Consider the following 24,751-nt stretch of genomic DNA (forward strand, 5'->3'; position numbering starts at 1 on the left):
TGAGCATCTCCAATTCACCACCAGAAAACCAGAAGTGGCACTTGTGGCTCAAGTGGTAGAGAGCTTGCCTTGAGCTGAAGAGCTGAGGGTCAGTGTCCAGGCCCAGATTTAAAACCCCATGAATGACCAAAAGAAAAAGTTGAATCTGGCTCCTCATCCTAATAGAGAAACACGAAGCTGCTGAAAAGGCACCCTGTGCATCAGTGCATCTAATGGTGCATCTTAACTACTCTTGCAACACACTACATTACAATCTATGAGTCTTCCATTGATTTACTGTTTGGGGGAGGTGCTTGAGTGTTTTAAAAATGAATACTGGAAACAAGTTTTAGTGGCTCATTCCTGCAATCTTAGCTAGTTTCCAGAAGCTAAGTTTGGAAGGACGGTGGTTCAAGGCCAGCTGGGCATTATATGCAAGACCCCTCCTTAACCAATAATTGGGCATGGTGGCTTACACCTATCAGAGACTGAGATGAGAATTGTAGTTCTAGGCCAGCTCCAACAGAAAAGTCCATGTGACTGCATCCCCACAAAGTTGACCTTCCAGCATTGATCCAGGCAGGAAGCAAGCCCCTGTTTTCAAAACCAGTGTTAGCTGGACACCAGTGGCCCACATCTGTATACATACCTACTCAGGAGGTTGAGATCTAAGAATTGCTGTTCAAAGCCAGCCCAGAAAAGTCAGTGAAAGTCTTTAGTTACCAGCAAAAAAAGAACAGGAAGTAGAACTGTGGCTCAAGTGATAAGAGTGCCAACCTGGAATAAAGAAGCCCATTGAGAGACTAGTAAATCTAAAGGTAGGAGAAAGAATAAGTTTATTACTTTCACTTAGTGATTCCTCAAAAATTATCCTGCTTGGGGCTGGGAAGGTGGCTTAGTGGTAGAGTGCTTGCCTAACATGCATGAAGCCCTGGATTTGAGTCCTCAGTACCACATAAACAGAAAAAGGCAGAAATGGCACTGTGGTTCAAGTGGTAGAGTGCTAACCTTGAGCTCAGGGACAGTACCCAGGCCCTGAGTTCAAGTCCCAGGACTAGCAAAAAACAACAATCCTGCTTCTTGTAAAATGCTGAGCCTTTTTTTTTTTGTCAGTCATGGGGCTTGAACTCTGGGCCTGGGCAATGCTGAGCATTAAGCAACTCAATTGCTTGCAGCTTTTTTGTAACAACATATTTTAAATTAATTCAGTGCCAGTCTCTGGTGGCTCATACCTGTAATCCTGGCTACTCAGGAAACTCAAGTCTGAGAATCACAGTTCAAAGCCCATGAGACTTATCTCCAATTAACTACCAACATGCCAAAAGTACAGCTGTGACTCAAGTGGCAGAGTGCCAGCCTTCAGTGAAAAAGCCAAATGACAGTGCCCAATAACAGCATACACACAAAAAAGGTAAAATCAGTCTTACATTTATATGCATTTAAGTGTTTGTACAGAACACTCATGAACAAATTAAATCATGTTTATGTTTTTATACCAGTGGAGTCTACAGGTAGGTATAAAGGGCAGTAATAAAATAGTAAAATGTGCATGTATATATGTATATATTGAGACAGGGTCTCACAATGGAGGTCCAAGCTGATCTCAAACTCTTGATCCTGCCTTAGCCTCCTGAGTGCTGAGATTACATCATGTTGTGCTTTTTTTTTTTTTGTCTGTCATAGGTCTTGAACTCTGGGCCTTGGTGCTGATGCTCAGCTCTTCAGATCAAGGCGCGCACTCTACCACTTGAGCCACAGTGCCACTTCCAGTTTTCTGGTGGTTTGTTGGAGATGAGAGTCTCACGGGGGGCTGGGATGTAGCTCATTGGCAAAGCGCTTGCCTAGCAAGTGCAATGTCCTGGGTTCGATCCCCAGTACCAAAGAAGAAAAGAGAAAAAAAAATACAGTTAAAAAACAAACAAACAAACAAACAAAGAGTCTCACGGATGTTCCTGCCCAGGCTGGCTTTGAACTGCGATCCTCAGATCTCAGCCTCCTGAGTAGCTAGGATTACAGGCATGAGCCACCAGTGCCTAGCGTGTTGTACATTTGTTAAAATTTCTATTTCCCTACTCCCACATTTCTTTCTTCCCCCAAAAAGGAGATCGCAAAAGTTTTACATATCTTAAATCTCCTTGCCTTGACTTCACATGAAACCCAGGAATCTATTTGCTAAGCCTCATTCTTATGTAAAGTGAAGTGTAGATTGTGGAAATAGCATTTTTATTTTCATAAATGGTTGTGAGCAAGGCAGACACTTCTACACCCTTTGAGAAGAGATGCACAGGAACATCAGTGCATGCAAGTGGCACATTTATTAACTGTCCCCTTGGGCTTGTCGCCACACATCTGAAGCCAGGCCCCAGTCAGGATGGGAGTGGATATACCTACCCAAAGTCAGACAGGCAGCCCCTGTCTTCCCACAGGGACCTGTCCTTGGCACCTTGGTCTCACTGAACCCCAGTGCAGCTTCAGCCTCCATGTAAAGTTCCTTCTGCTAGGTCACATGTCACTTGTTTTGATTCATGTTTGTTATGACAGGGTTTGGGGAACTATTAATAACAAGTGCTTTGTTTTCTTAACTATAAACTCAGGTCAGAATCTATATCCCAGTCACCACTGCATACCAACTCAAGCAGGTCTTGATATTATTAATGTATTTGAGTGGATGCACAGACCCAGAATAATGTGCACAGAACAAGGTCGTGACACGCTTCTTGCATGTAATGCAGGCCTCCTGGCTTCTCTAGAAGATAAGTCACTGCATGAATGATGGACACAGGCCTGGAATCCACTGAGCAGCTAGAACGTGGCTGGGTGTTGGGGTTGAACATTAAAAATGCCAATGAAAAGCCAAGCCATTGAGCTGGTATATGAGTGTGGACCATCAGTTGGCCCAGGCCTGGTCACCCCTTCTCTCTCCCAACCCCATTACTTCTGTGGGATTTGGGACTTAGTGGGATTTAGAGATTTATTCCCAGACCACAGGGCTTTGTCTAAGGGAAGGGCAGCTTTGCCACCCTGATAGTGTCTGTCCACATGGGGTCTGTAGTTTTCCTTTGCTGAACTGAGTCCCCTTCTGGAGAAATGCCTGCCAGCTGGGGTCACAAGGCAGTGTGAGCTATCACGGTGTCCATCTGTGTAGCCCTGGAAGTGGCAGCTCGGGCGGAAGGCTCCGGGTCTGCCTGTCCCACAGAAGCCTCACTTAGAGACAGCTGCTCAGTCATCTGTGTTGCTGATCAGCTCCTGAATGAGTGGGGTGGTGAAGAAGTGGTTGGTATCTTGGATTCGCAGCAGTTGCTGGGTGTGCTGAGCATTGAGGCTCCGTAGCTCTGTGAGTACAGCCATGATCTTCATGAACAGGAACCTGTGGGTCAGCCGGAGGAAGAGGATGGAGATACAGCCGCCCTCTCTCCCATCCTCCAGCCCCCTGGACACATCTCTGAGAGTGCAAGGTCAGTCTCGGGACAGCTCAGGTCATCCAATTCCTTTAGCTCATCTACAAGGAGGGCAGACGGCATGCCAGCACTTCAGGTAGAAGCTGTAATCCCACCCCACCCAGAGGCTAAAGTCCTAAAAGCCTTGAGTAATACATAGACATCTTAGTGGGGAAGGCACTTACAGGCATAAATGTATTTGACTTACAGGCATCAAATACATAGGTTAGGGAAAAGGGACCAGGGATCACTTTCTTGGTTAAAATCCAGGAGCCAAGACCTGCAGACTCAGCTCTCTTCCTGAACTTAACTCTGGATCTAGTGTCTGTCTGGATACACTACATGCCTCCTTCTCTCCAGAAGATAAAGAAAGCTGGCTGGCACCTCCAGCCTCTTGGCTATATACAGCGGGAAGACTGACATGGCCACTTCTAGCATCTCATCTTCTTCTGAGCCCAAAAGGAAGCTGGTGTGGGCCAAGGGAGAATTTGAGTTTCAAGTCAACACTCTAGTACCAGGGCTGGCTGCCTTAATCCTCAGGACATCAGGCGCTTTGTGACCCAAGTTTCTCCTGGTTCTCAGGCTGTGGGCATCAGACTGGACACTAGAATGTAGGAATACTAAGGTCCAGTGAGGGTGTTGGGCCTCTGTTGAGGCCACCTTCCAAGTAGCCTTCTTTTGAGTTGCAACCAGAACCAGATAGGTTGCTTCCTTCCTAGTCTTGGTTTGTACTCTTCCTGGGAAAGTATTAAAGCTTATGCTTTGGTTTTGGTCTGTTTTGAGCCCATGCCAGTCTCCACCCCTCTGTAGAACCTTAGGTCATAGCCCTGAGCCTCAGGCCTTTACAGGACACTGTTACAACTACATTCTGGGGCGATTAAAGATAATAACACACAGAAATTGTTGGGCATTGTGGCCAGCACTTCCCAAGAAATAATAACTGTTGTGATTGTCTTATGGTCAGTATCGTTGTTATCTGCACTATCATTATGGCTCATTACTGGCCATTGCTAGAAGACCCTGTAGGAGACTTGGGGGCATCTGGTTTTTGATAGGAGCAGACAAATGTCCCTTCATCTGATCTAGCCTCTAGTTTCATCATGACTAGGCTGGTGCCAGAGCTAACCAGGAAGGGCAGGTCTCGGTGGAGGCCACAGGATGCATCCCCAGAGCCTGAGATGTCAGAGGCTACCTCAGAAATATATTGCTGCCTGAGAGGCTCAGGCAGGCAGAGAGCGGGAGGGCAGAGCTGCAAGCAGGATCCCAGTGCCCTATGCAGCCTTCTCCCTGCCTGTTCTCACCGGTGGGCAGGTTGTGGCCGACTGCACTCAATGTAGGCCTTCAGGGTGAGGGCAAATCTCTCCTGTAGCTGGTCCACTGCCCTGCGCTGTACTACACCAGGGCGATCTGTGGAGCGAAGGGAAGGGAGTGGTATCAGCAAGGGCAGGCCGGACACAGGCAGGCTCCCCCCTTCGCCTCTCCCCACCAAGCACCTTCAAAGCTGGAGAAGTCACCCAGGCAGGGCTGGGAAGGAGGCCCATTGGCGCTCTCTGTGTCACCCCACTGACCCAGAGAAACCATCCTGTCTGCAGTCTAGCTGGGGGCTGAGTAGGGGAGACAGGCTAGTGGTGGGAAAGTTCCCTGGGGAGAGGGTGGGTGGGCTAGGGGCAGATCCTCTGAGGAAATGACACCAGCTGGGCAAAGCCATCACCTGGGGAGAAGAGGGAGATGGCTTGCATCAGCACATACTCCTCCTTATGCAGCTGCAGCTTCTTCAGCATGTAGTGGAATTTTATCGCAGGATCCACTAGAAGTTTCTGGAAGCCACCTGTGGATGGGTATATTGATGGAGAAACAGGACGCTGACCCAGGAGCCAGCCTTCCCTCACCATTGCCCAGTCTTCCTGCCCTGCCAGCCCAGGAGAGCCTATTGTAGCTCCCTCTCTCCCACCACTGCCTCCTCCTTTCCCCGCCTCCCTCCACCAGGGCACCTTCAGGGTCTTCAAAACAGTAGACCAGCCGGCCACACTCCCAGGTCCCCGTCTCTGTGTTGAACAACGTGTTGAACCTCAGTACGCACATTTCAAAGGTGGCCCCCTTCAACAGGGAGATCTGGTCCTCGATAGGCAAGTCCCTGGCAGCAAGGATGGGGAGGGGATCACAGCTCCCAGGAAACTACCCACAGGCCACCCCGATAATCCAGGAGTTGGAGGAGGAAGAGGAAGAGGAGGGGGAAGAGAAGGAGGAAGAGGGAAAGGGGGGAGGAAAGGAGGGAAAGGGGGAGGATTAAGGGAAGAGGCTGCAGGAGGAGAGGAAGGAAGAGAAAAGAAAAGGAGGCAGAGGAGGGGAGGAAAAGCAGGAGGGGGAGAAGAGAGAGGTAGAGGAGGAGGAGAGGAAGAGGAAAGGGAGGAGAGTCGAAAGGGGAGAAGGGGAAGGAGGAGAGGCAGGAGAGGAAGAGGAGGAGGAGAAGGAAAAGGAGGAGGAAAACAGGCAGGAAGGATTCCTCCAGAGGACTATGGCTCCCTCCAGTCTCTGCCCATGACAGTCGAGCCAAGCAAGTGACTTTCCCCTACAGCATCCTCTCCTCTCCTGCTGCCCTCGGGAGCCCTCCAGGCCCACTTAGCTTGACATGTAGGAGCTTTACAACCTGGCCCATCCTCTCCAACTTCTCACATAGCCACTGGCCTACAGTCAATGTCTTAGCTCATGTTTCTTAGCCTTCTTCTGCCTCAGTTGCTCTACTTAGAGCATCACCTAAGTAAATTGTGCTCATTTTTCAAGCCAAGCTGTCTTTGCCCCTCCTAGAGCTGTTGCCAGAGTGCAGAGTCCCATACATGTCATTCCTTTTTGAGCTCTGTAGAGTGGAGATAATCGCTCCCAGTATTAATGTGCACATACTTCTTTCTGCCCTTTCTCTCCAGACAGCCTGGATGACTTGAGCCTGGCTATTCGCACCTGCCCTCTCCCTACCAATGAAATCCAGGCTTTTTGCATGTGTGATTCAGCCCCACTTGTCCAGGCTCAGCAAGCAAGGTGGCTAGCCCCAAGGCAAATATACCTTGCACCCTCTCCAGTCCTTGAGACCTTATCTTATGGAACTAGGTTCTCATTACACAAGGGGTACTGGGTTGCCTGATGAGCCCAGTTGGCTGTGACCTCTATGTCCAGCTATGTCTAGACCTGGCTCTTTGGATGTCAGTGTCACCCATCCTCCCCTTGGAAAGAGACAGCTGGAAGTCCAATGTCTATTCCCTCCTCTCTTCTCTTTTCCCTTTCTGCAATTCTTTCTTTTTCCCATCCAACTCATTCTTGGCTCTGAAAAAGTCCAATTGTGATTTCTGCCCTTCTGGTGGAAAAGGGAAGGGAAGTGGCCATTATTTGGGGGGACATTTCTTATTTCGTACAACAGCCCTTTGCTGGGGTTAACAGACTCTCCTTTGCCACTGAAGTCCATCCCCTAAACTCCTGGGGCCCAGATCCTGTGAACCTCTAGGCCATTTCCTTTCCTCTCCACATTTCCCCCCCTCAACCCTCATGGCCTACCTGAAGTAGGAGATGACTTTGGCGAAGTTGATGACACCCTTGAACATGTAGGTTGACATGTCAGCCAGGTGGGGCAGCATGGGGATGATCTCCTTGCCATCCCTGTAGGCCGGGGGGTTGTAATTCCAGACGCTGCCGTCTTCCCCCCGCAGCTGCAGAGAAACCTTCATGGGACAGAGCTCTTTCCTGAACTCACTCCAGTTGAGAGACGGCTCTCCCAGTGGACTCTGCAGGAGCTCTGGGGTCTCACACTCACTGTTGAACACCTTTGGTAGCTAGAATGCACACAGGAGGCGGGAGAGGGGACAGGCTGTGTGTTTTCATGGAGATGTTTCCATCCATGCCCCACATGGCCACTGCACCTGACAAATGCAGGTCCATGCGCAGCCGCATGCACACTCAGCCCTTGTTCCTTCTTTCTGGCACTATCGGGTGATGCTTTGTGAATCTGTGAATGAATGGCCAAACGTGTTCATGCCTGGTCCATGTGGAGGGTGGGAGCGGGGGTGTTTCTCCTTCCAGATGTTTCTCCCAAGCATCCCTACTGTGGGGCTCAGGAGCTACAGGTGGGAAGGGCAGAAGCTGAGATTTCTGGGCCAATCGAATCCCCTTCGGGGAGCTGGGGCAGATCACCTGAGATACTTGTGCGCACTCAGGGAGAGAGGCCCTGGGGGAGGGCCCACAGAAAGGTCACTATTCCAGCATACCTTTCAAAAATCCCCCTATGCCATCCACAGGCTGGGACTTTACTTAGCCTCCTCTCCGTTTAGCCTCAAACCTAAAATGGGAAGACTGGGCAGAGATTCTCCAACCCAGGGAGTCTTGTCCCCCACTTCAGAGAAGTGCTTGGGAATCTGCATTCCTCACAGATTCCCCCAAGGTTCTGGAGCTTCCTGAGTCCAGGACCTCCCTGAGTCTCCCCTGTAGGAATCCCTGGGGGCGAGGGATAAACCCATTGGGGCTTATGAGGAGCCGCAGCCAGGTGGAAAGGCCTCTTACCCGGAAATCTTTGAAGTGGGAGAAGGTGGTGTCGAAGGTTTTCGTCTGAGCGTCCATCAACTCCGCGATCAACATACGCTGCTCGGGGGTCAGGCCCTGCACCCCGGGGGGCTGCGCCTCCAGACGTTCCTTCTTCTTCTTCTTGATCAGGGCGCGCCTCTGCTCCACCGCAGCATCGGACATGATCACTGCGGGGTGGGGAGGGCCGCGAAGCAGGCTATGCACGCGTGCCCTCCTCATCCAGGTGAGAAAAAACCAGCAGCGGCAGCCTTCCACGCACACGTGCGCGCTCACATCCAGACGCACAGCGTGTGTGCACACCAGTGACTGCCCCCCGTGTCTGGCCACGGTGTGCGCCCCCAGCGTCCCTCCCCCGGCCCCTCTCCCCGGGGAACCCCCCCATCCCACCTACCCACCCAGAGCGCACGGTGCCCGGACAGCCTGCCAGCGCCCATCACTCACTCTCCTTCTTCATGCCGCTCTCCAGGCACTTCCGCAGGCGACAGGCCTGGCACTGCCGCCGCGTCTTGCGTGTGATCTCGCAGGTGCCCTTGCGGAACGGGCACCTCAGCCGCACGTTGCGTTTCATGGCCCTCCTGCGAGAGGAGAGGGGGCAACTGGGGCACCGTGCTGGGAACACCTGGCTCCGAGCTAGGCCAGGGATGCCAGGCCGCTGGGGCCACACGCTACTCAGAGGAGAGGCCTGGCTCACCCAGCTAGCTGCAGGAGCAGCCGTGGAGGTCTGTCCCCAAGGCCTGGCCCTGGCAGCTGGAGGCTCTTCACTCTGGTGACACTGAACTTGTCACAACACACAGCTTGCTACAGTGAGGTCGGGAGGGTCCTTCTCCTATGTCCTGGGGCAGAAGTCTGAGTGGTCTACCCACATGTTGACCAGTACCCCATCTTTAGGATTTGTGGGGAAAGGTGAATATTCAACCACCAGGAAGCAAGAGAGAGCCAAATTAGGCTGGCCATTGGGGGAATAAATAAGGACTCAAAGGTGGGGGTGGTCTGATCCTTCCTCACCCATTCCTTTCTCCCCTCCCTTCTGTGCTGAGAGTAGCCTTGCTGAGCTGCCTGGCTCTAGTCTTTCTGTTTCTTCAGCTGGACAATATGAATCTTCTGCCCAGGGCTGCCTTGCTTTTGAGATGGAATAGTTTAGTGCCTCATTTGTGGCTCCTCCCTGTCTATTTGGAGATGAGACTATTTTATCCATTCATTGTATGCCCAGTCTTTACTTAATTTCCCTATAAGACTGAACACTTGCCCCTTGGATTTCCCTATTCTTTCATTTTTTACTGACTCATCTTTTATTCAAGAACCCATGAGGAACAAGGAGTATTTTAAGGGAAGGGGACCTTGACTGGGTACATCCAGCAAGAATGGAAGATGAAAGAATCCTCTGCTATAGAAATGGCTCGTTTGAATGGAGACAGATTGGAGACAGAGCAAACTGAGGCCTCTGAGACACTGCCTGGAGGGCTAAGGGAAGATCCAGTTAGATGTGCCCCAGTGTACCCATGGCAGCAGGTGAGCGAAGGTTGGTGCGTGACTCTACCTAAAGAACCCCTTGCAGCCTTCACATGTCAAGACATTGAAGTGGTAGCCATTGGCCTTGTCCCCACAGACACGGCAGATTTGGGGACTGCCATCTTCTTCGTCTACATCGGTGGTGGACCTTCCTGAAACCGAGTCTGCTTCTTCACAGGCCACAGGGGCAGCCTGGCTCCATCTTTCTTCAGGTCTCATCTCCAGGTTTTCTTCTTAGCCTCTTGAACTAGAAGTGAAAAACAAATAGAGCATGAAAGGGCTGGACAGTGACCGGCTAGGGACTATGCTTTCTGAACATGGCTCACATTTGGGTCTGGTGCTAGGCCAAAGAGCTGACTTGTCATGGAAAACAAAAATGTGGGAGAATGTCTTAGGATAGAACACCTGTGGGAGAGATGGGGTGATCAGGGGGAAGAAGTGAGAAGAGAAAGAGGAGGAGAGGCGGTCTGGATCGGGTCAAATAGTACTTGAGAGGATGAGTTGAAGAGGCTGGTCAAAGCTTGAGCATGGTAGCTCATGCCTGTAATCCTAGCTACTCAAGAGGCTGAGATCTGAGGATCGCAGTTCAAAGTCAGTTGAGCTATGGCTCAAAGTGGCAGAGTGCTAACTTTGAGTAAAAGAGCTCAGGGACAGTGCCCAGACCATGAGTTCAAATCCCACAACTTGAAAAAAAAAAAAAAAAGCTTGAAGAGTGAATGGCTCATAGGACACACTACTCTTCCAAATGACTTCGGGAGCTGAGGAGTTAGAGGGAGGATGGCCTTGCAGGTGTGATGTGGTCCAAGATCCCAGAGAGAAAGAGAGAGCACTGAAATACTGAGAAGAAGCAAGACTTTCAACTGAAAAACCAAACAGCTGTGAGAGTGGAGCCAGGATCTCCACCATGGTGGAGGTGGAGTGTGAGTGGATAAATAAGAACTTGTGCTCATTAATAGAGCCGTGCTCAGGATGTCTTTCCCAGGCCACGCCCCTCTCCACAGTGCGACATGAATTCTACTTGGAATGGGCACTGAAGATGGTGAGTAGAAATTAGCAACTGACCTCACCATGCTCAAAAGTCTGTCTAGGGAGCCAGGTGAGGCTGTGATCTCAAGATCACAGTTTCAAGCTTAGCCCAGGCAACAAAGTTCTGGTTGTCTCTTATCTCCAATTATACCAAAAAAGCTGGAGGTGGAGCTATATAGCTCAACTGGTAGAACCGTAACCTTGAGCACAAAAGTTCAGGGACAGTGCTCAGGCCCTGAATTCAAGCCTCAGTACTGGTATACACTCATTCACTCACACACACACACACACACACACACACACACACACACACACACACACACACACACACACACACACCCCTGTCCAAAGCAGCCTTCCATAGATGATGCTACTTTTTCCAAAACCAAAATAAAACTCCCAGGAAAATTTCCATTCAGAGAATAAATTCTGTTGAAATTATTCAACAGATGGCACCCAACATTTCACCTCTCATAGTGAACAGGGAACTAACTTGTCCTTGATCTTAGATCTCTAGAAAACTGTGAATCATACTGATGGACTAGAAACTTGAACTGCACGAATATGCAAAGAGGATCTCTCCTAAGTGTTCAAGTTATAATTCTAACTTTATATCAGCTTGCAGAAATAAGGTATATTTGAGTTGTCCACAAAAACCTGCAACCGAGGATTTGGTGTAAAGTTCCCTTGGGTTAACAGTTCTCTCGGATACCCAGTAAGGCAGCTGCAGCTGCTCTGCTCTGAAGGAGCTCACCTTCTCCTTCCCATCCACAGGACATAGTTACATGAATAACTTCCAAGGATTATAAGCAAAAGCTCACAAATCGGGGCTGGGAAGGTGGCTCAGTGGTAGAGCGCTTGCCTTGCATGCATGAGACCCTGGGTTCGATTCCTCAGCACCACATAAGCAAAAAGAAAAAAGCCGGAAGTGGCGCTGTGGCTCAATGGTAGAACTTGAGCTGAAGAGCTGAGGGACAGTGCCCAGGCCCAGAGTTCAGGCCCCACAACCGGACACCCCTCCAAAAAAAAACAAAAAAACAAAAAACAAAAACAAAACAAAAAAACAAAAAAAAATAAAGAAAAAAAAAGCTCACAAATCATGAACCAAAGACAAATACAGCACCATGAATGAGTTAGCAAAAGCAACTTCAGCACAAGTAACTATGCAACAACTCCCCAAATCAACAAACACAAACATGTTTAAATAAACAGTAGAAGAGATTGAAGATATAAGCAAAGAAAAAAAGGTATACAATTAACCACGTATATTTGAAAGATGAATAAAACTAGATGCCAAAATCTGAACAGTGATTATATGAACCAATAATAATATCATTAGAGAGAGAAATCCAACTGACATATGCACCCAATAGAAGCCAGGCGGTGGGTGGCCATAGTGCAAGTTGTCTGTGGTCTATATTGGTGAGAGAAAAGAAGAAAGTAAATGACTTAGATTTTAATTAATAAAGTATGCTTGTTAAAATGCCCAATATATCTGCAATAAGTGGAGGAATATGATATTTGGCTAGGTAACCGAGAAGAAGGAAAAATGGAAGGAAGGAAGAAAGCCATAAGAGATAGAAAAGGAAGGCACTAGAGAGAAAAGAAGAAGCTGAAAGGCAACTTGAATGAAAAACACAGGGAAAATGGTAGAAACAGATAAAACACAAGGAGAAACATTTTGTCACCAAGATGGTGACAAAGATTTTAATTATATAGGTGTGTGTGTATACGCACACACACACACATATATAACACACACATATATAATCCAAAAATGTAGCAACAAAAGCAAAAGTGGAAAACTGGGATTGTATCAAATTAAGAAGCTTCTGCACAGTAAAGAAAATAGAGCGAGGGAAGGGGTAACAGAAATGCACTCATTACCTCACTTATGTAACTGTAACCCCTCTGTACATCACCTTCACGTGTGTGTGTGTGTGTGTGTGTGTGTGTGTGTGTGTGTGTGTGTGTGAAGTAAAGAGACAACCTACATACTCAGGAGGCTGAGACCTGAAAATCTTGGTTCAAAGCCAGCCCAGGCAAGAAAGTCCACGATACTCTTATCTTTAATTAACCATCAAAAAGCTGGCAATGGAGCTGTGGCTCAAGTGGTAGAGTACTAGCTTTGAGTAAAAAAAGCTCAGAGACAGTGCCCTGGCCCTGAGTTTAAGCCCCAAGACAGACAGAGAGAGAGAGAGAGAGAGAGAGAGAGAGAGAGAGAGAGAGAGCGTGCCTAGGGGAAAATATGCACAAACTGCCCATTTGACAAAGGATTGATATCTAGACTAAGAAATTCACAAAACTCATCATAAAAATCCAATTAAAATGGGCAAATAATCAGAATAGACAAAGGAAATATGTAAGTGGCCAATAAGTGTATGAAAAAATGCTCCAAAGATGCAATTAAAAGACAATGAGATGTCATTTCTGGGTGTCTGGGGACAAGAATGGCTCTTATCCAAAACACAAACTAAAAACATGCTGACGAGATTCAAAGTATGGCAGATTCTCACACATTGTTGATGGGAATATAACTTAGTATAGCATTATGGAAAAAATACCAAAACTCCTCAAAAACAGAGGTTCACCATACGACTCAGCTACTTCACTAATCATAAACACACCCACAGGACGTGAAATCAGTTTGCAAAAGTGGTACCTCCACTGCTATGTTTATTGTGACTATTCACAATGCCTGGGGTCTGGAATCAACTCAGGTGTCTGTTGGTAGATGAGTAGATTAAAAAATGTGTCACAGTGTTATCTTTTACAGCCATAAAATAATGAAATCTGTCACTTCTGGGAATCAAGAACAAAATGAAGTATATTATGTTAAATGAAGTAAGTGGGGCACAGAAAGACAAAGACTTTCCTGTTCTCACTCGTTTATGGAGCTAAAAATATGATTTGTTTCTTAGAAAAAGGGAGCAGAATACTGCTCAGTAAAGATTAGGAAAGGGAGTGAAGAGGAAAGTTAGAGGCTAGATAATGGCGATCAAAGTCCAATTGGACAGGAAGAAAGGTTTCCAGTGATTCAAAGGTCAGCAGGGGCAATTCTAGTCTACAATTTATGATGTATTTTAAAATAATTAGAAGAGTCCACATGCTCCTAATGATGAATGTCTGAACAGATGGAAATGCTAATCAATTTGACCATTCTAGACTGCACATATGTATTGCATTATTATTCTATACCCCATAAAATATGCAAGTATTATATACCAATTAAAATCTTTAAAAAGATAATAGAGAGATAAACAGACACAGTGGCTCAAGCCTGTGATATAACTGCTTGGAAAGTAGAGATTGAAGGATTGTGGTTTGAGGTCAGCCTGGGCAAAAATAAAATTGAGAGCCCTCCTCCCCCCATTTCAGCAATGGGTAGATACAATGATTCCTGCCTGTCATCCTAACCACAGGGGAAGTACAATGACTGAGCATAGTGGCGCATACCTGTCATCCCAGTGACTCAAGAAAGCATGAGTACAAGGATCACATCCCAGTCCGGCACAGAGTTGTTTGGGTTTTGTTGTTGCTGCCGCTGCTGCTGCTGGTGGTGGTAGTGATGGTGGAGGTGAGGTATGTGTGTGTGTGGGGGGGGGAGGACTGTCCTTTAGCTTTTTTGCTCAAAGCACACACCATACCATTTGAGCCACACCTCTATTGCTGGCTTTTTGCTGGTTATTGGAGATAAAAGTCTCAGACTTGGACTTTGCTGCTCCAACTGACTTCAAACCATGATTCTCAGACCTTAGCCTCCTAATGAACTAGGATTACAGGTGAGAGCCACCAGACTCCAACCCCAGGATTGTTTTAACCTAATAAATGTAAGGGAGATTTGTTATACAACAGCAGATAATGATTACAGAACATTTGGGATTTTATTAGAAACAGACCAGCCCTCTTACAGGAATGGTGCTCTGGGAACAGGAAAATGCGCCTAATTAGATGTGTGCTTTTAGTCCAATACAGCAGTATTTGCTTCTGGGTAAGGCATCTAAGCACTCAGACTGGGAAATCTAGCCAGAAGAGGGTTGAAATGATGGTCTCTTGTATTCAGTGAAAGTAAAATACTTCTTCAATGAGGCTTTTACCAAAAACAAACAAACAAACAAAAGTAAAATTCAGTATTCATACTGAAAACCATAGAGAACATTATGTTCTTAGCATGCTCTTAAATCAATGAGTGTGGTGTTTCTCCATGAAGGGGACGTGGTACTGTCAGGCTACGCAGAGCACACACACCTGAGCTGCTCTCCCTGCTCAGGAGAAAGAGAAGATGAAGCCAGAGTCAGAGCCCATACCAGTCAGACTCAAAAACTGGTCTTCTGAAAGGCATCTGGTTGATGGGGAGACTAGGAAAGAATCACGAGAAAGGCCAGAAAGCTGCAGTGTGTGGTCATCAACAGGAGCAACATCCAGCCAGAGAAGCCACAACAATCATGGCATCTGCCAATGGGCCCGGCATAAAATAGCTTGGGGGCTTTTATCATCTTTTGCCCCCAAGCACACCAGGCTGGTTTGTTCTTGGAGGCTGCTGTTATATACTGCACTTTATACAGGTAAAGCCTCTTCAAGATCACCGAGATAGGAGAATCATTGTCTGAGACACAAGTGTGCCCACATCTGCTCTTTCCAGTCCCTTGGCTGGCCTGTGCTGAGCGCTGGCCAACCCTGACCTCAAGAAGTCTCCCTGGCCAGTGGTGTTTGGAGAAGAAATTTCACTGTTGAAGTCAATGGGCTGATAGAGGTGTCCAGTCCACTTCCACAGAATCTGAAGCTTAAACAACTTGAGAAATCTTCCCTAAGTCAAGAAATACAAAGTTACAGGACTGGGAAGGTGGCTCAGTGGTAGAGTGCTTGCCTTGCATGCATGAGGCCCTGGGTTTAATTCTTCTGCACCACATAAGCAGAAAAAGCTGGAAGTAGCGCTGTGGCTCAAGTGGTAGAGTACTAGCCTTGAGCTGAAGAGCTGAGGGACAGCGCCCAGGCCCAGAGTGCAAGCCCCACGACACACAAAAAAAAAAAAAAAAAAAAAAAAAGGAAGAAAGAAAGAAATACAAAGTTACAGTTTCCGAGTTAGGTACTAACCAAAATATGTATTTTTGAGAAAGAAAGAGAAAAGGAAATCATGATAAATGACAGCCATTAGAAAGAGTAAGTGAAATAATACCTGAATGAATGAATGAATGAATGGTGGGACATATCTTTATACTACTTTTAAGTGTGTCCTTGTGGTGTGCAGAATAGTGTTCATACCTGAAATCCTAGAACATGCGAATGTTTTCTTAGACAGAATTTTCCAGATGGGCCCAACTAAATCACATGAATTTTAAAGAGAAAGAGCTGTGGCATGGAAGGGGTCAGATGCTAAGCTGTTGGCTTCTGAGATGGAGGAAGGGACTATGCTATCAGGAGGGTAGTGACACCTAGAAACTAAAAGGCCTCCAGAAGGAAACCTCCACTGGCTGGGCAAAGCTTGGAAGGCAAAGATTGGAACTGCTTGGCCGCAGGGGTTGTCCTGCCTCTGCCACATGGTTGCTCTTAAATCTCATCTGCATTGTAAGGATTCAGGTCATTCATTTTCTTTCTAACAGCTCCGAGGGGGGGAAGAGTAGGCTTAGGTGAGAGGAGGAGGGAGGGTAGCAAAGTAAGAGTAACAGTGAAGCGTAAGATGTGGAGAAGAGGCCCATCAAATACCTTCTTTATAGAATAGGAGTCAAAGAAAGCTTTTGGTTAAAAAGGCGTAACTTCCACTCCTCCTTAGTCATTAAACAGGTGTGTATAAACGCCCTCACTCCAGAGGCGATTCCAGGAGGGGAAACAGTGTCACAGATGCAGGTCCACAGCTTCCTGTCTGCAGTCTCCCTGCAAGAGGGGACTATTGCAAACACTACTGTGGTGAGGGCCAGCTGCTCTGCGGCCCCACACACAACACACGCATACCCCTGGCCAGATGGGCCAGATACATGAAGAAAGAGCCACAGGCTTTCCGGGGCCCATGGAGGATGGCGTGATTGCAGACAAGAGATATCTACGTTCAGATCCTGCCAGAGTCTGAATGTCAGACTCCTTCAAGGGTAAGCTGGCTGGAGCACTGCTAGTTGCCACCATCTTCATAGACACTAAAACGTTGCAGGAACTAGTCAGAAATAAAGTGAGATTTGAAGTTGTTTCCTTCCCTACCAAAGAAGTCATCACACCCAGGGGGAGATTCCAAAACGCTTGTAGACAATGCAGACAAGACGGCAATATTCAGGGCACTTTGATGTACAAACGTCACACAGTGTCACTCTGTGTGGCCACAGCCTCGTGCAGTTGATAAACAAACCTGGACAAGAACTAGCACCATAGTAATGTGTGGTGAGGAACTGTTTTCAGGAAGTAAGTAGACTACTACTATCTAAACACTTAATCATGCCTTCTAAGAAGTTGAGGGTTCAGAAAATCCTACAGTGTAAACTATTTGTTTTAACCATAAGATACATGGTAAGCATTTTTTTTTTTTTACTAAAAGGAGATTGCTTGTCAACAAGAAATAACACCAAGATTGCTTGTCACTTGAAAAGGTGTTCAACATCACTAATCACTAGGGGAATATATGCAGCCTAGTAATCACACACACACATACACACACACACACACACACACACACACACACACACACAAATGACTAAGATCAAGGTCTAGAAGAGATACTTACACACCTATTTTCGTAGCAGTACAATTCACAATAATTAAAAGGAGAAAAGCAACCCAAATGCCCATCACAGATGAATGAATTGGGCCAGGGGTATAGTGAGGTGGTAGAGCTGTGGCCTAGCAGGTGCAGGGCCCTGGATTCAATCCCCAATATTACAAAACAAATAGAAAACAACCCCTCAGATAAACAAGTAAAAAAAATGTTGTATCTGCACACAATGGAATATAATTCAGTTTTGAAATGGAAGTAAATTTGGTTAAATGCTAAAACATGCAAATAATATTATGCCAACTGAAATAAGTCAATCACAAAAAAATCAAATAATGTCTGGTTTTCCTTATATGAAGAGTAGCAATCACACTCAAAGAAATACAAAAAAAAAAAAAAGAATACAATTGCCAGAGAAAGAGCACTAGGTATTGATTACTGGATCAAGCATTCCCATTTTATATGATGAAAAGGGTCTGAAAATTGGTTGCCAACAATGCCAATATACATACTATGGACTGTACACTTAAAAATAGGGTAGCTGGGTGCTGGTGGCTCACACCTGTTGTCCTTGCTTCTCAGGAGGCTGAGAATCACAGGTCAAAACCAGACTGTGCAGGAAAGCTTTTGAGACTTTCCAATCCATCACCAAATCAATCATTCTCCACTTAAGCACCAAAAAGCTGGAAATGGAGTTGTAGCTCCAAGTAGTAGAGTTTTAGCCTTGAGCAAAAAAGTTAAGGAACAGCACTCAGGCTCTGAGTTCAAACCCCAATACCAGTACACACCACACCTGCCCCACCCCCACACAAATGATTAAGCTAATACATTTGCTTATATGTATTTTCCCACTTAACTATTTTAATGAGTAAATAAATGTCGAGGAAATGTTGAAAGGACACTGAAAGGAAAAACCAAACTGTAAGTCTGGTTTGAGCGCCAACAGGCTCAGTTATGCCTGTGCATGGCAGTCAGAGCACACAGGAGAGGAGAGAAGGCAGATGTGAAGCCAGCCATGAGAAGGGAGAGACCTGGAGGCACAGCGGCAGCAGAAAGGAAATGGGAGGGAAAGTAGCACCCAGCGTGAAAAGCACCACAGCAAGAAATACAGAGGTAGCCTGGTCCACCTGCCACATTGATCCTGAATGATCTCAGTTTTGAACCACATTTGAATTCCTGAGCAGCCAGGGTATGAGCAGCTGAGATTTCTACATCACCATCCCCACTGTTGAAGTCAACCTGGAGCCTTTGCTTAAAATCTCAGAGCTGACTCTGCAGCATTAATGTTCATGCAAACCACCTCGCAGCTTCTAAAAGGCAAATTTCCAGTTCAAAGGGGGGAGATCTAAGGCTCCTGCGTTTCCAGCAATCTCTCTGTGATGTTGATGGAACCAGTACGCAGATCCTACTTGGAGGAGTAAGGACCTAAGAAATCCAGGTGAGCACATAGAAAATTACAGCACACAGAAAAGATGGAATGGCGAAGATCTTCTTGGCAGGGCACCAGTGGCTCAGGCCAGTCAGGAGTCTGAGATCTGAGGATTACAATTCGAAGCCAACCCAGGCTCTAAAGTCCATGTGACTCATTTCCAATTAGCCACCAATAGGCCAGGAGTGGCTCAAGTGGTAGAGTGCTAGCCTTGAGCAAAAATAAAGCTTGAAGACAGTACCCAGGCTCTGATTTCAATCTCCACTACTGGCATGAAAGAAAAAAAAATCTTTTTGGTTTGTCCTAGAGCTAGAGGAGCCGAGAAGACAAACAAGAGAAATAAGCCACACCCTAAATAGTTATTGGGCCAGGTACCAGTGGCTCATGCCTATAATCTTAGCTACTCAGGAGGCTGAGATCAGAAAATCGCAGTTCAAAGCCAGCCCAGGCATGGAAATCCATGAGACTCTTATCTCTAATTAACTACCAGAAAGTTGGACGTAGCACTGCGGCTCAAAGTGGTAGAGTGCTAGCCTTGAGCACAAAAGCTCAGGGACAGTGCCCAGGCCCTGAGTTCAAACCCCACAACTGACAAATAATATTAAACAGTTATTTGTTCAGTGTATATTTGGTGTGAGACGATCCTAAGTGAAAAGAAGAGGGAGAAAAAAGAAAGAAGGGGGAAAAATGTAAGAATAGATGGATTATAAGAGAAGCATGAAACTGTTGGCTTCATCCAATACAGGGAGAAGACTGGTGAATTTATTAAGTCACTTGTGCACAGGGCTGTGTTGAAATCACAGCCTCACATGAAGAGGCCAGTAACCTACAGACAGCAAGCAGCAGGGCTCCTCCCTGCAGTGGATTGGGACATGATAAAGAAGGCTGCAGGGTGCTGGAATGGCTTGAGTGATGAAGGCCAGTAAGCAGGACCTTTTCTCTTTCTGCTTGATTCTGATTCTTTCTATACTATACACAGATATGCCACCTAACTTACATTTTATCACACAATTCCAGGGGTGGGGGTGAGGGTAAAATGAGATCATATGTTTAAAATTCTTTTGAAATGGTTCAGGTATATACAATGAGTAAAGTGTTCCTCCTCTCTGGCTCTGGGGATCATCGGCTAGAAAAATTAATATATTAATAATAAATAAATGAATGTCACAGTTTATGGACTCAAGTAAGAGAGCTCATCTGATACCTTCATGTGACCATAAATAGAAGTTGGCCTTTGTGCTTTCAGGGACTCAGTCACCAGACCCACGAGGTCAGAAGGCTGTTACTCTATGTGGATCAGAGGTGGCAGCTGGCATCGGCTCACGAGTACACTCTGTCCCCGTTTCCAGTGTCCGGCAGGCCACAATGTCATCTGAATTGACTGCCTAGCCCTGTTCAGCTCATGTAGTGCTCTTGTCACCTGCCGTTTTATACCTTGACTTCCTTGTTTGGAACTTGGAGTAAATTGTGTCTCTTTCTCTCACTTTTACGGCTTGTTAAAGCATTTGATAGACGTGCAGGAGGTGTGGGCAGAGGAGCAGGTTCTGGGAGACAGAGAGCTCTGCCCAATCTCAGCCCTAAATGCAAAGTGTGTGGGGGGGGGAGTTCCCATGTTCCCCATGCATCACACAACACCTGGAGTAAGGGAACATGGCTAGGATGCATGGCTCAGAGAACAGAGCCAGCAACTGCATCCACAGTCTGAATCAACATTACTCCCTTTCCTGAGTCACTGATCTTGTTGATGAAGAGCCCACAGTTCTGCTATGTACTTGAGTCCCATCACCATGCAAATAAAAAAACCCAAAGTACTGCTCTCTGAAACATTGAGGATTGGTGAGAAGAGGACAGAGAAAAAACTCAGGGAGACCTCTAGTCATTCCTACAGGTCTGAACAAAGGGTAGAAGACAGCTTTGTTACTTTCTGACCAGCAGCCACCTACTCGTGGCAAAGGTAAATACAAATCCTTTGGAAGAACATAGTCTCAACCCTAAGCTCAAGGAATCAGAGAAGGCTCCAAGAAATACAAGCTCACAATATGAAATAAAAGTGACTCAAATTAGGCAGATTACAAAAAATACCTAGAACATCTAAGTTTTTGTGAACAATCCACCCTAGACTTGCAAAGTGTACAATCCACACAGTGGTATAAATCGACCCTGACTGCCTATTGCCAGGACTGTTGTTCAGCAGTGTTCTTAAGGGCCAAGAAAATGCAATAAGGCAAAATCCTCTTCAGCTAAGTAAGAAAGGAAGGGAGAAAAAAAAACCCTCTCACTGTAGTTAGATAATATGAAATTCCAAAAAGAAAATATCATTCCCATTAAGAGAATTCAATAAAGCAACTAATAAAATATCAGACTACATAGATTTTCTGCTAAGAGAAAGAACAGTTAGAAAGGTAAAAGCTTGCTGGGAGCCGGTGGCTCATGCCTATAATCCTAGCTACTCAGAAGGCTGAGATCTGATGATCATGATTCAAAGCCAGACCAGGCAGGAAAGTCTGTGAGACTCTTATCTCCAATAAACCACCAGAAAACCAGAAGTGGTGCTGTGGCTCAAGTGGTAGAGAGCTAGCCTTGAGCTGAAGAGCTGAGGGACAGCACCCAGGCCCAGAGTTCAAGCCCCACAACCAACAAAAAAAAAAGGAAGGAAGGAAGGAAGGAAGACAGAAAGAAAAGAAAAAAGAAAGAAAAGACAAAGAAAAGAAAGAAGGTAGGTAAAAGCTCCTCAGGAGAAGGAAATAAATAAAAAAGGCAACACACCCACATGTATAAGTGGGAATTCCTGTGATGAATAACATGTCACCTCTGCATAATAGAGGATATTTAAAATAAATAGGGAAAAGATAAACTTTTCATAAATGACACTGAAATAATTCATTCAAATAAGTTACATGAGGATGAACAATCTTTTCTTCTAGTATCAGGCTTTGAACTCAGCATCTCCAGCTTGCTCAACTGATACTCTACTACTGAGCCATATTTACAGGCAAGCTTTTGGCTGATTAATTGGAATTAAGAGTCTCGTGGACTATCCTGCTCAGGCTAGCTTTGAACGTCTCTCCTCTGGGTCTCAGCCTTCTGTGTAGCTAGGATTGTGCCAATAGAGCCTGGCTTGACTCTTTTTTTTTTTTTTAAAGTGAATAAAGTATTACAAGAAAGTTTGCCAAATGCTTTCCCAATCTCACAAGCTGAGGTAGCTTCCTGAAATAAGTTCCACAGACCAAATACACAAAGATGGAAAATAACAAATTTAGTGACTTCAAAATAACAACAACCAGAACAACAGTAGTAAAAATTTATATCAACTAGAAATATCCTATAAACAAAGTTAACAACAAAAAGAAGTGATACATATGTGTCATAGGATAACCACATCAAGAATAGGTAATGAAATGTTGGAGATGTAGCTCAGGTGTAGAGTGCGGGGTAGGAGATATCTACTGTGCATGAGGCCCTGGGTTCAATCCTCACTACCATAAAATCAATCAATCAATATCAATCAATCCATCATTCCTACAAATAAGTAAAAAAACATAATATAAACTAAGGGCATGAGTAGGATAATTAAGTCAAAGAAATACAACAACCAAGAATTTCATGAAAGGAATTCTTGCTGGGCACTGGTGGCACACCCCTTAATCCCAGTTACTCAGGAGGCTGAGATCTAGGGATTTTAGTTCAAGGCCAAGTTGGGCGGGAACATCTGTGAGACTTATCTCCAATTAACTACCAAAAAAGAAAAAAAACCCACAGGAAGTGGAGCTGTGGCTCTAGTGGTAGAGCACTAGCCTTGAGCAAAAACATGCTCAGAGATACCACCCAGGCCCTGAGTTCAAGACCTAGGACTGGCACAAAAAAAAAAAAAGGAAAAGAATGTTCAACCTCAATTGCAATTGAGGTTATAATAGTAGGCCATCAATAAACTAAAGTAAAACAGTTCATCATTTTCATTCATCCAAAGGAATAAAATGAACTACAGAATAGACAGCAAGTGTTCTGCTGACAAGGTGTAGGGTGACCTAGGCATGGAGGAGAGCTGCTAGACAGCTCCAAAATCAAACCACATATAAGCTGCAATGAAGAGATTGAACTCCCCAGAGTCTCCTTTAGAGAAACACTAGCCCCATATGCCAGCCACATATATAAATACAAACTGAGGGCCAGTGATACATCTGAAACATCAGAAAGTATCTGTCACAAAGCACTGGCTTAATGAAGTGATTTTATACTGTAAAATCTTAGGCTGCAGGTACACTTATTGAAGTAGAGCTCCATACAGACATGGATAATCTCCAAGCCGTGCTATTGATTGCAAAAGAGAATGAGAAGACATGATGAAAAACACACTGACCATCACACACACACACACACACATGTGTACATGCATACACATGTGTGGAAGGGTAATAAACACAGTACACTGGTTACTTTTGTGCGAAAAGGAGGTCAGGATTAACAAGGTGAACAAAGGAGAATTTAGTTTTATCTACCCTGCTTTGCCATTTTGCCAGGGCCATGTAATTATTTATTATTTTACAATTCAAAAAGTGAATACCTACCAAAAAGAGTATAACTAATTTTTTGGTTGCCCATGATGTTTATTCTGGAATAATTTGGGATCAAGTTGATTGCTAGGAGCTATGAAGGGCTGAATAGTTAACAATTTTGGCTCTGTGGGCTGTACCATCTTTTGTGCAACTATACCATTTTGCTCTTGTAGGACAAAAGCATCCACCAACAATGCATAGTGAATGAACATGGCTGTGTCTCAATAAAACTTTATTGATAAAAATAAAACAACTGGAAGGCCAGATTTAGCCTGTGAATTTAAAGTTGGCGAATCTCAGGTTTAGACTAAGATTAGTGTATAACTAATATATTTTTAAGTGTTTTCATGTACAGAAAACCCATCTTTTCTATTAGTCAACTAATTAAATAAGCTATAGTCTCTGAGGCCTAGCTCAGAATACTTTAGACTCATCTTAGTGGAGATCATGCATAACCTTTCACCTGGGTGGAGACCACTCACCCGCCCAGCAGCAGCATCACACAACCTTTCTACAGAAGCCCCAGACCCACCTTTGACTTGGGAAGGGCTCAGTGGCCTTGGAGGTGTCTTCTGCCCCACACAAGATTTACAAGGGTCTTAGGGACGCGCCTCTGGCCATCAACGTGGCCAGGAGGGGTTGTGCTGGAGGGGAGGAGGCAGAGAGCCTGGGGGACATGGAACATTTCAGGACAGAGGCAGTCTGCAGAACAAGGTGACCCCCCATACAAGCTGGAAACTCAGACCTCCAAAGCCCAACCTCAGTGCTGTGCCTGGTTGTGACAGGGCTGGGAGGGACCTCCAAGGAGCGGCGAGGCTTGGTGACTGTCCTGCTGCTGTCCTTGGCACCGGAGGCTGCTGACCCTCACCCAGATGAACCCAGAAGATCCAGGGTAAATTGATCCTGGCTCCCACAGGCCAGAGCAGCATTATTTTCCGGTTGGGGGACTCCAGTCCATCGCAGCTAAGTCATAGCCACCCACTCTAGCATCTACTACACTTATTCCTCTCAGAGGCAAGGGTAGGCCAGGGAAGCAGGGGCCATGAGCTCAATATTCCATACGTGTCTTCATTCTCTTTTTCAGCCGAGGAACGAGGGGAGTGCAAAGCCCCCAAGCTTCCCAGCCCACCATTGCTGACCTCCTGTGTGAGACACATTCTCCTTCCCACGACCCTTCTGCAGGAGCTGGGGGACAGTTGGTCCCCAGTAAAAGCCAGTAAAGAAAGACCATACCTGCTGGGGTGCAGCTGCTTTGTTCCCACTTCTTTGGGTGTCACTTTGAACACTGGGGGTGAAGGACCAAACAGAAGCGCAGCACGGCCACTGGGTGCAGTGGGGCCTCAGCTTTGCTCACATTTTGTAGGAGTGAAGGCTGGGCTGGCAGGGAGAGGCTGAGGTCCTGCTGAAGAAAGGACAGTTTCCTTTTCCTGTGTTGGCCTCAGCTATGGCATCTCCGGATATGAGCTAGGCTTGTCTCTCACCTGCATTTCAGCCCAGGTCCAATGTAGGCTCTAAGTGGCTCCATTTGGCACTCCTAAGTCCCAAGTCCAGCTAGGAACTA

The 24,751-nt window shown here is 46.2% G+C and overlaps 1 protein-coding gene across 2 annotated transcripts; it reads right to left on the reverse strand.

Moving 5' to 3' along the window:
• Positions 1-2,275: 2,275 nt before the first annotated feature.
• On the reverse strand, positions 2,276-24,714 carry Nr1i2 (nuclear receptor subfamily 1 group I member 2). Of its 2 annotated transcripts, XM_070030140.1 has the most exons (10): positions 24,424-24,714; positions 23,723-23,857; positions 9,517-9,735; positions 8,421-8,554; positions 7,959-8,146; positions 6,960-7,234; positions 5,408-5,550; positions 5,128-5,244; positions 4,718-4,823; positions 2,276-3,346 (listed from the first exon to the last, which is right to left on the reverse strand). In XM_070030140.1, the coding sequence occupies exons 3-10, from the start codon at positions 9,705-9,707 to the stop codon at positions 3,199-3,201; spliced, it is 1,302 nt and encodes a 433-aa protein (XP_069886241.1). In that variant the 5' UTR covers positions 9,708-9,735; positions 23,723-23,857; positions 24,424-24,714; the 3' UTR covers positions 2,276-3,198. The 2 variants fall into 2 exon arrangements, with proteins under 2 accessions (XP_069886241.1, XP_069886240.1); XM_070030139.1 differs by lacking the exon at positions 23,723-23,857.
• Between the last annotated feature and the right edge of the window lie 37 nt (positions 24,715-24,751).

The sequence above is a fragment of the Dipodomys merriami genome, unplaced genomic scaffold (genome assembly GCF_024711535.1).
Source record: "Dipodomys merriami isolate MVZ:Mamm:240054 unplaced genomic scaffold, mDipMer1.0.p SCAF_2, whole genome shotgun sequence".
In the NCBI taxonomy this organism is placed as follows: Eukaryota; Metazoa; Chordata; class Mammalia; order Rodentia; family Heteromyidae; genus Dipodomys; species Dipodomys merriami.

Bases quoted from the DNA above. Each gene is read 5' to 3' on its own strand.
- Nr1i2 (XM_070030139.1), bottom strand. From the start codon at position 9,707: ATGAGACCTGAAGAAAGATGGAGCCAGGCTGCCCCTGTGGCCTGTGAA. The intron at 4,824-5,127 runs GTGATGGCTTTG...TTCGCTCCACAG, and splicing joins CATCTCCCTCTTCTCCCCAG to ATCGCCCTGGTGTAGTACAG. The intron at 3,347-4,717 runs GTGAGAACAGGC...GCTGACCCACAG, and splicing joins CGGCCACAACCTGCCCACCG to GTTCCTGTTCATGAAGATCA.